This window comes from Protomyctophum parallelum (assembly GCF_964188405.1).
Source record: "Protomyctophum parallelum genome assembly, chromosome: 15".
NCBI classification, from domain to species: Eukaryota; Metazoa; Chordata; class Actinopteri; order Myctophiformes; family Myctophidae; genus Protomyctophum; species Protomyctophum parallelum.
The window spans coordinates 35,976,767-35,993,334 of NC_139710.1; the positions used below are offsets into that span (position 1 = coordinate 35,976,767).

At 44.3% G+C, this 16,568-nt stretch overlaps 1 protein-coding gene across 1 annotated transcript; it reads left to right on the forward strand.

Moving 5' to 3' along the window:
• Positions 1-11,036: 11,036 nt before the first annotated feature.
• Positions 11,037-12,311, forward strand: LOC310871822 (ADP-ribosylation factor GTPase-activating protein 1-like; the record flags this gene model as incomplete). Its single annotated transcript, XM_083783457.1, has 1 exon — positions 11,037-12,311. One exon carries the CDS (start codon positions 11,037-11,039, stop codon positions 12,309-12,311), a length of 1,275 nt encoding a protein of 424 aa, XP_083639583.1.
• Between the last annotated feature and the right edge of the window lie 4,257 nt (positions 12,312-16,568).

A 16,568-nucleotide genomic window follows, 5' to 3' on the forward strand; every position in this document is an offset into this window, starting at 1 on the left:
TGGGTTCATTTTTTTTCACCTTTCCCTGAAAAGTAACAGTTTTGGACATGCAAGGTTTCTGCCCGACAGCCATGATATTACACACGCACGCACGCTACGCACGCACGCACACTGCAGATGCACACTCTTCCTGCATGCATACACACAATCAAACAAACAAACAAACAAACTTGTTCTCTGTACATTACACACGACCCCTGCATTATGCAGACACTGTCAAATCTATTAAATGGCAGATGGAGTATGTTAATCTCACAATTTGAAATGTTGCATAAGTACTGTCGCACACAGGACCTGCAGGACAAATTACTAATAATAACCACATTTGTGTTGTGTATATATATATATACCGGAAGTGCAGTCAAAGCAGAATGCAATCCTTACATTTAAAGTGTCCATGCTACGGTATGCAAGCTAAAACGGAACACCAAATTAAATGGTGCTTCACAAAGATGGCCCACCTAGAAAAAAGCGCAGCTCAACTCTGAGCAGAGTTGAATGTGTGCAGACATTAGGTTTCTCATAATTTGGAGGTGTTGGGGTGTTAGCCACTTTAAATACACTTGTATACATTATCTAAACAGCATTGTGCAAAAAGTGTGAAAATAGCTGATACAAACTCACAGAGCATTGCTCCATGTTGGGAGCTTGGATTTGTAAAACTTTCCAAAAAAAAGTGAAAATAGATTTTTTTTTTTTGAAAGTTTTACAAATCCAAAATAGGGATCTGATTTGATGCTGATTGATCTAGTAGTATAGTAGTAGATTTGGTGGGGACAGTCACAGACAGATGAGCATCAGCGAATGTGTGATCTCCTGGTGCAGATCAACCTCCAAGCCTGAAGGTAGTTTGGTGCAATCACACGGCGTGCTTTCTTGACACAAAGATGAAATAATCACCACAATTTCACACCGCTCTGCGGGAACAAGATTCCATTACAGGCTGCGTTTTGAAGTCTGCCCAGGGTCTATATAGTCCAGGGGTTGACAAAAAAAGAAAGTGTGGACGACGTCCCCTTTCAAAGTTTGCATTGCGACTCAAGCTGATTTATTTCTTGATGAGGACTTTGTGAAGTGAGGCAGATTCTTTAGTATGTGCATTTTCAGTAATTTATACTTCACAGGCATCACGGGATATCACACAGCCGCTCTCTCCGTACAAGTAAAGGTTGTATTACCGGATTTGCCTGCAAAGCAGACCATCGGCGAAAGGCAAGTTTTTTACCACTGCGCCGATGGCAGTTAACAAGGCAAACATCGGCCCCTACCGATTGTCGGCAGATACATCGGTGCACCCCTAATATATATATATATATATATATATATATATATATATATACATATATATATACTGTATATATATATATATATATATATATATATATATATATATATATATAATATATATATATAATTATTTTTTACCTTCCCAGAGTACAAGTTATTGGTACTAAACCCAATATGACCCTATATGACCCCAAATGACCCCCATCACGATTGCATGGGTATCCAGCGTTGCTGCATGAAAACATGCCAAGCTTGCCCAGTTCCCCTTGTCCACAGCCTGCCGCCAGAGGGCGAGTTTGGTCCGAAATATGTGCTTGTAAAGCAGATTCTCATTTCTTATTTTTTTCATGAGCTCTGTGATTTTTTTTATTCCAATAAGGCTTTTTCATAAACCTCGGTCACGGTGGCACTGCAGTGCATGTCAATTCACTTACCTGCTTCGCTGTGTCTTTCTCCTTTTTAACTTTCAAATTCACAAATAAGTCTTTGTCCTTTGTAGCGAGTTGATCATGGTTGGTTTCAAACTGACGCTTTTTTATTTTTATTTAACCTTTATTTAACCAGTAAGATCACATTGAGACGGCGTCTCTTTTAAAAGTGGGAACTGGCCAAGAGGCAGAAATAAAAAATTACACTTCAATACCACATCGTCAATATTACATTTTGAACCAGCAAATACAATATCCATAATACACCTTAAAGTACCTATCCTATGCATAAATACAACAAGTCACCTGTCCTACTTTTTAGTAGGACAGGTGCAAGTGTTGGATTGTACATCAAAGATTATCCTTTTGAAACTTCTCAAGGGAACTTTCAAAGCCAATGCTTCAGTTTACTGGGAACCGTGGCGCTGTTTGCAAAACGGTGCACAGTGGAATCGGATTAGCTGTATCCACAGTAAACATAGAGCCATATTTCATGTATACCCATCACGTTACAGTCTGGTATAGTGGCTTTCTTTGTAGGCGTCGCGTTTCTAGCCATTAGCAATGCATTAGCCACGCATTAACATTTCTATGGCCGAGGGTCATCATCTGAATGTCATCATCGTCATCATCCTTCGAGTGCCCTCGAGATCTGCTTCCACAAGCTGCTTCCACTGGTCTCTGTTGCTCATCGCCACACCAAGTTCATTCACAGTCAGTCCTGTGTCCCTATACTCAGAACATCTGGAGATGTGAGAGGTCTTGTTCCTCTTGATGGGCAGGGTATAGTCTCCACAGAAGAATATCCGAAATTCAGAAGCAGGCATTCTTGTCTTTTTGGATGTTAAAAGCTCTTGAGCAGAGTTTATGTGTAAGATAAGGAGAAGGCAGAGGGTGCTGTCTAGGTTCATTTCCAGGAAAAGTTGTAGTTTTTCAAGAAAGCTGGTTTCTGTGCAGGGACAGTGACTGTTTAATATTCAGGAGCGTCCTAGTGGTACGGTGCAATGGGATCACAGGGGTCCTGGCCCTGGAGAGACCTGCAGGCACGCTCCTGCTGCTTAACCAAACACCCCCAGACTGTCACCGGTCCCCTTGTTAAATATCACCTACTCACAGCAGACATAGACACGCACGCACGCACGCACGCACGCACGCACGCACGCACGCATGGCTGCCTAGAGTCCCACACACACAAATATTCATGCATAGACATGCATGCTTATTGCCACAGCCTTGCTACTGCAGTTACAATTTCACTTTAGCCCTGCCCCTGCGCCATGCATATATTACAGATGTGACATTCCACATTTTCAAAGAGCCTGGGACCTTTTTAATTCGACATTATTGCATCATCGCCCAATGGCAAGAATTAAATCCCTCCGCCAATTTTCATTGTTATTCTGTACCATAGGTTTTGAACCTTGAACTTGAGCCCTAAATACTTTGTTGCATAACTAATAGCTATACACGTTTAGAGCTTTAGACAACAAGCTTTAGATCTGCTGTTTTTGCTTTTTTTGTTTTTTTTTAGTGGTGTAACCATAGGGTGCAGCCACTCCAATGCCTGTTCCTGTCTATGTCTGTCTGTATCTTTACACTTTCTCAATGTGCATAGCTGCATTATGGGAAGCTGAGTTTTTAGCAGTCATTACGTGATTTCGGGTGTGACAGTACAGTACTGTGGCAGTAGCCTACAGTAGAGTAGAGTAGAGTAGAGGGACCCCCAGATTTGATATTAATCAAATCTGGGAATACATTTCTTACCAATAATTTTCTTCACCAATTTGTTTGTAAAGGACAACAGCCAATATATGGCAAAATGTTCTTAATTTCAATATGCTTTACGTGTCAAACTAGGGGGTCATTCTGAATCCATTCCAAGCATTAGTTTTGCACGAAAAACACTCCTTGGGCTAGAAATGGCCATAGACACTGGCCCAAATATGGCCAAATGTGCTGACTTCATCACATGTGTGATGACGGCTAAGGCCTTTTTAAGCCCAAGGAGTGTTTTCCGTGCAAAACTAATGCTTGGAATAGATTCAGAATGATGAAAACCCCCTAGTTTAACACGTCACATGCTACTTTCAGCAGCTGTTCCCCTAGGGTGGTTGAATATAAACCAATGCGGGATATGTTAGTAGACACCTCTACAAACACATTGGTGAAGAAAATTCTTGGTAAGAAATGTATTCCCAGATTTGATTAATATCCCCTGACTATAAATGCAACAAGTTTTATGCACATGACAACAATGTCATGTGCATAAAACTATGGATTCCCAACCCTGACCACTTTATTGTATTATTTGGAGAGCCAATTGGCTGCCTTTGGTGGAATATTCCGTGATTTAAAATCCAACTGTTGACGGAATTGTTGACGGAATTGTATGTCAATATATGTACTTTATCGATATGAAACTGTCTCGCTTTTAACACTAACCTGCACACTCCCTATAGAGTACCAAAGTCCTGACTTGACTCCCACTACTCATGGGCCTTAGGGAATCTTGAAAATAAACAAACCACTCCAGCGACTTTGTCAGGTTATGCTATTGAGTTACATTTGACAACGTCTGTGTTTGGAGACAATAAATAAATAATAGTAATCTTTGGATAAATTTGTACTTTTTCACCATCAGTTGATGCTTCATATCCATAAAATCACTGTGAATTCAGTTACTTTTGTATGACACTCTTGTATGACAAACTTTACGGGAGGAAAAAAGAACAACAAATTTAAACAAGCTTTCTTCCCGACAGCAATGAAATGCAATGCTGGTTGTTTCTCCTCTTCAAACCACTCCATTCCTACTGTACGTTAGCACTGAACACATTGGCGGTTACATATTATTAGTTTCATGACAGCAAACCCATTTAGACCGAGTTAAAAACATTCACTTTGAAAGAATATATATTCAAAGATTTGCGCCACATTTTTACAACTTTTCAAAAATAGCAGATCTACAAGCTCGTAGCGCTATGAGTTTGTAGATTTGCTATTTTTCAATAGCTAAATTATAACATAATGTTTAAAACACAAAAAGGGGTTCCCGCCCCAAAATGGCATAATGTAGCCTGGCACGTGTAACCAAGCGATGCCTGGAGGAGACGTGAAAATGAAAGGAAACCATGTGTTTTATGGGAGAAAATTATTCATCCATTTCAGCATCTTTTCTACATGAAAAAGTTTGCATAAACAAGGATGACCAGAATGACATGAGCTTTATCTTTTTTAGCACTATAGAGCTTAGACATAAATTTGCATGCGTATGTCTTTTGCCCAGACAGCAAATGAAACACATCAATGGATTAAATGTATTTTTAATGCAACACTTTTCCATAAAACAAATAGCAAACATATTAGACAGTCTACGTTTTCCCCCGAAGGAAAAGGAATGTTCATAATTCTGTTTTATCACTGCCCAGAGGCAGTGATAAAACATTTCCCCACCAAAAAATACAAGATTGTCATATTGCATTTTCTAATGTTATTTACCTCTGTGCAGACTACAAATATACATACAATATACATGTGTTTAGTCTCTGACCTCAACGTCAATGACACCACCTGGGTGCAAATCAACTTCTGCACCCAGGTGACCCTTAAAAGGGGCGGGCGTGCCTACAGCTACACTCTGACCTTGAATGTGACACTTTTGGTAGGTGCTTTGAAGACACCACTTTTGGTGTAACGCCACACAATGAATTGCCTGTCACAGCTCTTAGAGCCCAGTCTGAGTGCATGTGGGGAACGAAGTATGGGAATTCAATGTTCCCTTTAGGACATTATCTGTCCTAAGATCCTCCTTCAGGATCTCTGCACTCAGAACCACATCTATATACTCTATTTGCCTGGTTGGTCAGGAACAGTTTAAAAGTCCTGCTCTTACTCTGTTCCACTGTGTCACTTCAAACGACTTCAACCGCCACAGGGAAACCACAAAGTTGGCAAAGGAAAAACAACAAAAACCAAATAAAAAAACTGTGCATCAGGTAATACAAAGTTGTTTCCTTTGTTGCTCGCTCCCCCCCCCCCCCCTCTCTCTCTCTCTGTGTGTCCTCTCTTCACCCCTCTCCCATCTGAGTGTGAATTATAAAACACATGCACGCACGTACGCATGCACGTCACAAGCACGCACAAAGTCGCACATACACACATCACACACACACACACACACACAGTGAACAATCAGGCTGAGACAACAAAGAATGGAGAGCTTTTAGCCGTCTGTTTGTCTTTGTGCGACAAATGAAGCCAGTGGCGTGGGGGCAACGGGCTGGCATTGGGAGGGGACCGGCTTGTCACGGATAATGCCCTCATTTGGAGGGAAATTGATCCCCGGGTACTGGAACTAGCAACTAGACCCACTCTCACACCCAGGGCTATGAGAGCAGGGACTTCATTGGAACAAGAGAAAAGTGAAAGACTGAAAGACAGAAATGGCATCCTGCCGGAGTTGCAGAGAGTCCACTCGGTCACTGTTTCCACACCTAAGCGCAAAACGGACACGAGCCGCGCACGTTCTCGGCTGTGCGCAGCTTCTTTTTCCCGGGTTTTTAGGCAGCTGGTGGATGGAAATTAAGACATTATGGTCTAAAAACCCGGAAAAAGAAGCCGCGCACAGCCGAGAACGTGCGTGGCTCTAGTCTTTAGTAAGTCTGGCAGCACCTAGTGAGTGGGTGAGTCTATGGAATATGTGTTATGTGCTTGCACATAATGCACACATGGCATCAAAGCATGGTGTTGTGTACACTCTCTCTACCCATACTGTATCATACTCTATCATCTGTCTATTCTGTTCATTAATTGTGGTTTCTCTGCTATCTTAAGTACAATAAGGGTTTGTTGTGCGATAACAGCTGAAATTACATGTTTGTGAATTAGTGCTGTTGGGGTTGTGCAATAACAATAAGTCATGTGTGATGCACTGATTGGTTGGCACTTTTAATTTCGTTGTACACGTTGCAATGACAAAATAAAGATCTATCTATCTATCTAATTAGTTACTCTGTTTTTCGTTCTGTTGTAGTGCCTATATCTATGCTGCTATGATCTATGCTGCTGGTCTAGAGACTCACCTGTCAATCACTTGGCTGCCCCGCCCTGTCCCAGCTGTACTTCATGAGTGATTGAGTGATTAGTAGCAGGCTATATAAGAGGAGCTGTGGCCAGCAGCTCATTGTCTCCCCAACACCCAAACTGAGCAGTTGTGTTCCCTTTGTGTTGCGCTGTTATTATTTAGTTAAGTTTCAGATGGGCGCAGGCCCGGTTTGGCCGTCGGGAGGACCGGGACTATTCCCGTTTTTTTTTTTTTTTGCATCAGGTCTCCTAAACTCAGGCCAGGCCAGCCATAGTCAATTTCAATTCAATTCAGGCAGTGTTGCTGAAGCACAACTACATTGTGTGTCTTATGTTAATGGAGGGAAGAAGTTAATAATATAAATAATAACATCAGATGGTACATTTCTCATGTGAAATTGCTGTAAAGGCCCCCAAAATGTCCCCCAAGGGTCCCCATTCAATGTTTCCTTTTTGTGTTCATTCATTCAGTCCTTCAGCCATTCATTTAGTTATTCAGTGATTGGTTTGTGCATGGTGTAAACTCATTCTTTCATGCATGGCTTGTTTGGGGTTCAGTTTCTGATATCTAATGCCCGATTTCAAATTTAAATAAATTAGTAATATTGTATGTAAACTTTGTGTCCTTTTATTATGTTATGAGCCCTTGGTTGAGCCAAGTTTAAAGGGCTGTAACAGTATGGGACCAGGCTAATCTAGAGTTGTGCCAAGGGGTCATATATAAACGGCTTTGTTGTTTTACACCCTTTATATACAACCTTGAAACTAATGAAGATAGATACATTAGTTACTTCATAACTAATTAAGTAACTAATGTACATTTAGTTAGGTCACCAAGAATGGTGGCCCCCTATCGGCCGGTGGAGGACACCGACATACATACATACCCCTTATTGACCTTAAACCAACCTTGAAACGTACTTTAGTTACGTCATCAAGAACAGTGGTCCCTTATTGGCCGGTGGAGTACACCGACATACATACAGTACATACATACCCAGCCGATCGCAGTACTTGCGCGGTCTGCTTGTGCAATATAAAAATGTGAAGGTGTAGGGTTGCAATGGCAATCAATTGGCTCAGGCAGAGCCTGGAAATTGGATAGGTGTGGGACTTCATTATAGTTCCACTGGCAGAGCCTGACCAGAGCCTTTTGGTGGCGGTTCTGGACAACCGTGTGTCCGACCGACTCAAGGCCGTCGGTACGGCGAACGGCTACTTGGATTACAGACGTACAGTACACGCGTACAGAGATATGGCACATTTAATTTTAGATTGGAACAGAGTGAGAGAGAGAGAGAGAGAGAGAGAGAGGAATCAAGGTGGGTGTTCGGGGGAGAGACAGAGCCAGATGTATAGTGGACTATGTCACCGCATGCTCCTGAGGGTCATGTCAAACAGAAAAATGAATCGAGTCCGACCCCCCGCTGATTTATTGCAAAACATAAAACATCTCTTAAAGGTGTGTGTGTGTGTGTGTGTGTGTGTGTGTGTGTGTGTGTGTGTGTGTGTGTGTGTGTGTGTGTGTGTGTGTGTGTGTGTGTGTGTGTGTGTGTGTGTGTGCGCGCGCACACACACATACCCTTCACGTGAGATGGCAGGCACTTAATGTCAGAAGTAATTTCCGTGTAAGACACTGTTTTATGGACTCACAATTGTTTTGACGTTGCCAAGGTCCCTTGGTCTGGCTGGCATGCACGCACGGTCGCACGGACGCACGCACGCACGCACGCACGCACGCACGCACGTGTTTTTTTACTCAAGTGCATTTTGAATTCCGGACTTATACTGTACTTGTAACAACAATTTTATATTAAGGAAATAATGTGAGCACTTTGTCCACCACTGGAGAAGAGAAGAGCTGGAGAGAGAGAGAGAGAGAGAGAGAGAGAGAGAGAGAGAGAGAGAGAGAGAGAGAGAGAGAGAGAGAGAGAGAGAGAGAGAGAGAGAGAGAGAGAGAGAGAGAGAGAGAGAGAGAGAGAGAGAGAGAGAGAGAGAGAGAGAGAGAGAGAGAGAGAGAGAGAGAGAGAGAACAGATGGATAGAATGTGAGCGAGTAAACGGAGTAATGGAGAGGACAGGAATGAGAGCAGATAGCCAGTGGGAATGAGGGGGAGAGAGAGATTGAGAGAGATGGAGAGAGAGGGAGAGATGGAGAGAGCGCTAAATTGCATGCACATTTACATGAGGGTGAAATTGGAGCTAGTCTTAAAGGCAATTCAGCTTAAATCAATCTTGACGATCACCGCCAAAGCACTAGAGGATACCTATCCTGCATGTGTCTAGCAATGTAATGGTCGCACACACTGTGTTCACGCTTCAATTTGCAAGTAGATATGTTTACGACGTGCATGCATGAATGCCCCTGGCTGCATGTATGCACGTGCACACACTCTTTAGGCATTAGTGCGTGTATACGCACACGCGCATGATGCAGGAGTGCTTCTCAGATGCAGGAGAGTGTCCCCGCTATACCACCCTTAGATCTCCATATATGGAGCTGATCTGTTCTGACATTCCATATGTTGATTCGACCTCATCAAACCCTGTACACTCAAGACATGCTCCTTATATGGCCAGTACAGAATTCATTCCATGTTCATCTGACCCCCCCATGCCAAAGCGCCAGTGCCTGCCCAGCAGTCTGCCATCAACGAGGCGGATGCGTGCACTTGCCCTTTGGCGTCTTACTGGTTAGGTTTACAATAACATATTACATATCGTAATTGATGAAGTCATATCCATTTCCTCAGATCCGAATACTGTATGGACATCTATGTCATGGGTAAGAGTGTATAAAAGGAACAGGGAAATGGCCAAACAGAGAGAAACACTTCACAGCCCACAAGCACAATCTATATAGCTAGATATCACACGCCTATAAACAGTATAAATTGAATAGCTGACTCGACATTCCCTTTTGTTCACACTCACAGAACATGGCCACTCAAGTTTAATATCAGCAGCCAATGGTCCTATGTTTTCCTTCTGCTAGCTTGTCAGTGTATTATAATATTCAACCACTGCTCCCCCATGACTGAAAGGACATATCTGTGGTTAGAGTCACTTTCCAAACACCCTGCATTGTCCATCAAGAGCAGATAGTTTGGGACAAAATGGCAAGTCCAATGAGCCAAAGTGTTCTGGAGGAAGTGAGAACCCAAGATGAAAACAATTGCTGCTTTGAGTGTGGAGAGTCGACCCCTCAGTGGGTCAGTGTGACCTACGGCATCTGGGTTTGTATCGAGTGCTCTGGCAGGCATCGGGGCTTAGGAGTACACCTCAGTTTTGTTCGCTCAGTTAACTTGGACAAGTGGAAGGATATTGAACTCGAGAAGATGAAAGCGGGAGGGAATGGAAAGTTCCGCCAATTTCTTGAAAGTCAAGATGACTATGATACCAATTGGAACTTGTTAGAGAAATATAACAGCAGAGCTGCTGCGCTGTTCAGGGACAGGGTTGCAACATTGGCTGATGGTAAGGAATGGTCCATTGAGACATCTCCTGCCCAGAACTGGACACCTCCCCAGCCCAAGCCTAGCTCTGGGGGTCCTGAGAGTGATAAGTTTGTTGGTTTTGGCAACAGTCCAGAGAAGAAAGCGGTTGCTTTCCTGAGCAATGCCTGGTGCTCCATTCACAAACTGGCAAACACAGCCACCTTGAAGTCGAAAGTGTTACGACAAGCTTTATATGAGAATGTCATCAAACCTGCCCAAGAGAAGGGAAAGGGGAAGTTGCTAATGGCAGCCATCACTGGACTGGCAAACAGATTTAAGCGAGCCGGTGCAAAGGTGACAGATTTCTTCGCTGGAAGGAGAGAAGAAAGTTGTCCCAGGTATGGACCCTTCGGAATCATCGATGACACTGAGGAGGACAATCTGGGCAATCCCTTTCAGAAGTCCTTTGAATACGCAAAGGACTTTTGGAAAACAGTTGAGTATTCAGGAAAGAGCTGGGACATTTGGGGAAGGGGAAGCCAAGATGTTGTTATTAGACCCCATCTTGTTCTAACTGTAATCTTTTCAATTGTGGCATTTCTGAGTTTGGTCATGATGTACTTGATGTCGTCATGGACCCTCCACTGTGTTGCCTAAATACGGACTTCCACAGAATGGAATATTGACATCTGTGTCACTGCAGGAGTGTATAAAAGGAACTGTGAAACAATAGAGGTGTAGTTATAAACAACATAGACAAATAGAAATCAATAAGGGACACAGGGACACACACAGAACACAAAATGGCAAGTCCAAGGACCAGAACAGTTCTGAAGGAAGTGAGAACCCAAGACAAAAACAACCGCTGCTTTGAGTGTGCAGCGTTCAACCCGCAGTGGGTTAGTGTGAGCTACGGCATCTGGATTTGTCTTGAGTGCGCTGGCAGGCATAGGGGCTTGGGAGTAGAGTTCAGTTTTGTTCGCTCTGTTACCATGGACAAGTGGAAGGATATTGAACTAGAGAAGATGAAAGCAGGAGGGAATGGAAAGTTCCGTCTGTTTCTTGAACTTCAAGATGACTATGACCCCACTTGGAACTTGGAGGGGAAATATAACAGCAGAGCTGCTGCACTGTTCAGGGACAAGGTTGCAACTTTGGCTGAGGGTAAGGAATGGTCAATTGAGACATCCTCTGCCCAAAACTGGACACCTCCCCAGACCAAGTCTAGCCTGTCACCCTCCCATTGTTCTGGAGGTCCTGGTCAGAGCTCATCCGAACCTAAAGACAAGGCCTTTGAAGACTGGTTGAGCAATGATATGAATTCCTATCAGAGTGGTGGGAATCGAGATACTTCATATGTTGGCTTTGGCAACTCATTGGCCTCAGAAAAGAAAGATGATTTCCTGAACAGTGCCATGTCCTCTATTTATTCAGGTTGGACCAGCTTCACAGCTGGTGCTGGCAAGTTTGCTACTGTTGCAAAAGGTAATACTGCTAAGTTTGCAAACCAAGCAACCTTAAAGGCCACAGAGTTAGGACACACTTTAAATGATAACGTTATCAAACCTACCCAAGAGAGGGTGAAGGATGGAACACTGCTAGATGAGATGGCAGCCGGCATCACTGGGCTGGCAAGCAAAGTAAATGATAATGTTATCAAACCTACCCAAGAGAAGGTGAAGGATGGGACGCTGCTAGATGACATGGCAGCCGGCATCACCGGGCTGGCAAATAAAGTCCAGGGAGCTGGTGTAAAGTTTACCAATCTCTTCACTGGAAAGACGGAAGACGGGTTATTTGGAGACAGCTACCGGAACACGGATTCCACTGAGGGCTATCAGGGCTTTTCCGACCATCATGTTGCAAAGGACGCCTGTGAAACACTTGGTAGCTCTGATTCCTTTAAGCCCAAGCAATCTCCCAGTAGTGATAGTTGGACCCTCAACAAATCTGCTAAGAAGTCCGACAGCTGGGAACTTTGGGACTCGGAGACAGCATCCAACAACAAACACGGCACAGACGACTGCTTGGAGACACCGGACAACAACGGCAAGAACACAGAAGACAAGACAGGATAAGGCTGGCTGGTAGTGGCCTCACACTCATTGCCCTTGATCCCTGCCTGAGCCTTTCTTTCCCTTTCTTAGTAAAGCGCTGCTCCAGCTCACTTCCTATGCGTCATAGGGTGCAGTTTATCTCATTTTCAATGCCGTCATCACAAATTGATGATGTCAGCGCAAGTGGGCATGGCCGTTTTAAGCCCAATGAGTGTTTTTTTGCTAAACTAATGCTTGGAATGGATTCAGCATCATGAAAACCCCCTAGTTTGACACATCACATGCTAGATAAAGCATGATGAAAATTTGAATATTTTGCCTTCTATAGGTTGTTAATGGTATGGTCACATATTATGCCAATTATGAAAATTGCCCAACATATGCAAGTTAGCATCCGGCAGTTTCTACATGCTGGGGACCCATACTAAACATTTCTAACATAAAACGTTGGTGTACTCAACATGTCCGGGTTCACTTTTTGGCTACTAGGCTATGTTGCTGTGTAACCGTACGGAAAAAAAAATATTGGTTTGACTCGGCCACATCAGCTCCTCTCGTCAGGAAGTTAACACACGATCCAGGAGATCCATATGGATCTTGGATGTCATGTGGCTGGTCTGACATCAATCATTACGTATCTATGACTTATGATTCCCAATTTGCGCATTGTTTCAGTCCAATCCGAGCCGAATTTATAGACTTCTGTTATAAGTGTAATTAAATTAAATATCTTAAACTTTAAATTCCGACTGACACCGAGTGCAGTGCCTGGCGTGAAGATGGTAATCACGGTTGTCCAGATCCGCGGACACAGGCATACAACTGGGATCTCCATATACAGATGTAAAAGGTATAGAGAGCTACAGAGATAAGGGACTGACAGACAGACACAAAGATCTCCATATATGGACATAAAGGAGACATTGAGACAATTTGCATCGTTCCTGACTGGCAGAATTGTTCCCGCATTCCAGGTGCCGGTCTACTTTAAAAAATATAGAACATTTAAAAAACAAATACTAAGTTGGCCTCCAGTAGGCCAGCTGTGCACACAAAACATGTCATTTTGTATTTTACAACAATTGCCAGATGCCAGAGGTTTACTTTTTTCTATGCCCAGCATTGGACGATTGATTGGCTGATCACCCCATAGCGATGATTTGATTGGCTGAGCAAAGTGCATAATTATTGAGGATGAAAGTGAGGCCAGAAGAGTGAAGACGCCAATAGTGATTGGCAAGAATTACATTTGTGATGATTTGATTGGCTGAGCACGGCATGTGATGTATGATGATGCATGATGATGAGAGCACTTAAGTTCACATGGGTGTGATCTTTTAATTATTTAAGCTAAATTCTATAATGGAAATCGGGCTACAGTTGCTATAGTAGCTACATGCATTGTATTTTGGTGATTGTGATATTTGCCAATTAGTCAAAGTTCAAAGTTACAGCGATTTCAATTTAGCCTGCATGTCCTCCCAACCGTTATAATAGGTTTTTTTTTGTTTCACCTACATTTAAATATTGCTAACATGGTTTGATTGTCAGTCACTCCCCCAGTAGAATAAATCACCCAATTACAAGCAAGCTAATGGGTGGGATTTTAACCCATTCTGAACGGGAACCCATTTTGGTGTTGGCATCATGTTATGCTTTACTGTAGCTATTGAAAAATAGCAGATCTACAAGCTCAAAGCGCGCCACCGAGTGGCGCGCTACGAGCTTGTAGGTCTGCTATTTTTGAAAAATCAAAGAACGATTGACATTTTTAGAATCTGATCTCAGGTCAGAATGGGTTAATCAGACCAGTGTGTGTCCAGTGGAAACCTTGTATGAATGTGTTCTCGGGTCAGAATGGCTTAATTAGTCCCATCATCAACAGACCTTTCTCAGTGGCCCCCCTCGTCCCGCTTATTTCAACAACTATTCATCTGCACTTTTTTGTTTCATCACTCATTTTGTACTGCTGATTGCTATTCCACAGCAATCAGCAGTACGCACGCACGCACGCACGCACGCACGCACACGCACACGCGGCCAAGGCAATCAAAGTGACGTTTTGTCAGGGACGAATGAGAGGATATATCAAATAAAATGGCATGAAATTATAAATAATGGGACCTCGTGTCATTTGCTTCAGTCCAAGAAGTATAGTCAATACTCATTTCACTTGGTTTCAACTTTGTTCGACTTCCTCAGATGGGACGCATCGTTGAAGACAAATCATCATGTCTGGTACAGTGGTATCGTTTGGTGACAAATTGTTGAACACAAAATGTGGCGGTCTTTTCATATAGCTGTCCGTTACCGGTGAAGATTGATTGGTTGTTCAACATTGACGGCCAGGAGTATTTGAGGCCGCGCTCACAGCTCATTGACGGCGTTATAGGTTCACAAGCACTTTGTGTGTGTTTGCATATTATTTCATCATAATTATGCTAAATACTAGTTGCCTTTGGAGTACTGCTGTTAGGCTTGATGTATTCAAAGAAATCACACTTGTGTGAAGTGATGGGTTGGGTGGCATGTAGCCATGTTTTTTTCCTTTCTTCTATAATTTATCCAGTTTCTGTTTCAATTCACTCTTTCTCGTGAGGCTTTTTCCACATTGTTTATGAGTTGTAAGGTTTCTTTCCTTTAGCCACCCTGGCTTGTTTCTTGTATGGAACAAAATCACACCACTGTGATCTGAGGGGCTCTTACATAATCCGTACATCATCTCATTCCGGCCAATCAGAATTTGTGTCCTCACCTTCGTCTTCCATGTTTATGTTATGCAATATTTTACACAAACACTCAAAAAATGTCCTTTCATTGTCAACAGCATTTCATGTTTGTGTTAGGACAAAGATTGTGTTTGCACACACACTAAAATCTGGACATATAGTTAGTTTCAACATGATATCTCTAAACAAACATTAAAATCCATAGACTTGGCTGGCAAACGATGTATGCCATACAGTATTAAGTGCGCTAAACGAACCCCTAGACTTGGCTGCCATATGATGTGAACTTCAAAAGCTATGCAGTGCCCCTCAAAAAAAAATCTTTGAATATTATATTCTTTCCCAGCAAACGTTTTTAACCCAAATCTTTGCTTCTTGGGGGGGGGGGGGGGTCCCTGGAACAGATGGAGGTTGGCGGCCGGGGGGGTCCCTGGAACAGATGGAGGTTGGCGGCCGGGGGGGGTCCCTGGAACAGATGGAGGTTGGCGGCCGGGGGGGTCCCTGGAACAGATGGAGGTTGGCGGCCGGGGGGGTCCCTGGAACAGATGGAGGTTGGCGGCCGGGGGGGTCCCTGGAACAGATGGAGGTTGGCGGCCGGGGGGGGTCCCTGGAACAGATGGAGGTTGGCGGCCGGGGGGGTCCCTGGAACAGATGGAGGTTGGCGGCCGGTGGGGTCCCTGGAACAGATGGAGGTTGGCGGCCGGGGGGGTCCCTGGAACAGATGGAGGTTGGCGGCCGGGGGGGGTCCCTGGAACAGATGGAGGTTGGCGGCCGGGGGGGTCCCTGGAACAGATGGAGGTTGGCGGCCGGGGGGGTCCCTGGAACAGATGGAGGTTGGCGGCCGGGGGGGTCCCTGGAACAGATGGAGGTTGGCGGCCGGGGGGGTCCCTGGAACAGATGGAGGTTGGCGGCCGGGGGGGTCCCTGGAACAGATGGAGGTTGGCGGCCGGTGGGGTCCCTGGAACAGATGGAGGTTGGCGGCCGGGGGGGTCCCTGGAACAGATGGAGGTTGGCGGCCGGGGGGGGTCCCTGGAACAGATGGAGGTTGGCGGCCGGGGGGGTCCCTGGAACAGATGGAGGTTGGCGGCCGGGGGGGTCCCTGGAACAGATGGAGGTTGGCGGCCGGTGGGGTCCCTGGAACAGATGGAGGTTGGCGGCCGGGGGGGTCCCTGGAACAGATGGAGGTTGGCGGCCGGGGGGGTCCCTGGAACAGATGGAGGTTGGCGGCCGGGGGGGTCCCTGGAACAGATGGAGGTTGGCGGCCGGGGGGGTCCCTGGAACAGATGGAGGTTGGCGGCCAGTTACATATAATCGTGGGGCTCCTTGACATGAAGAGGTTTGATAATGAGAAGCACTTTTTTTGATTGATTGAAATATTTATTAACAGTTTGCAGAATTACAGTACATTTCAAGCACAAACTCAATACAAAGACTGTTAACTGTGAGTGGACGACCCAATTAAGCATTACACTTGTTTACAAGAGGGTCCACCATGTTCAATTCATCAAAACATTTAGAGACGTACAAATAGACACTTCTATATAGTTAA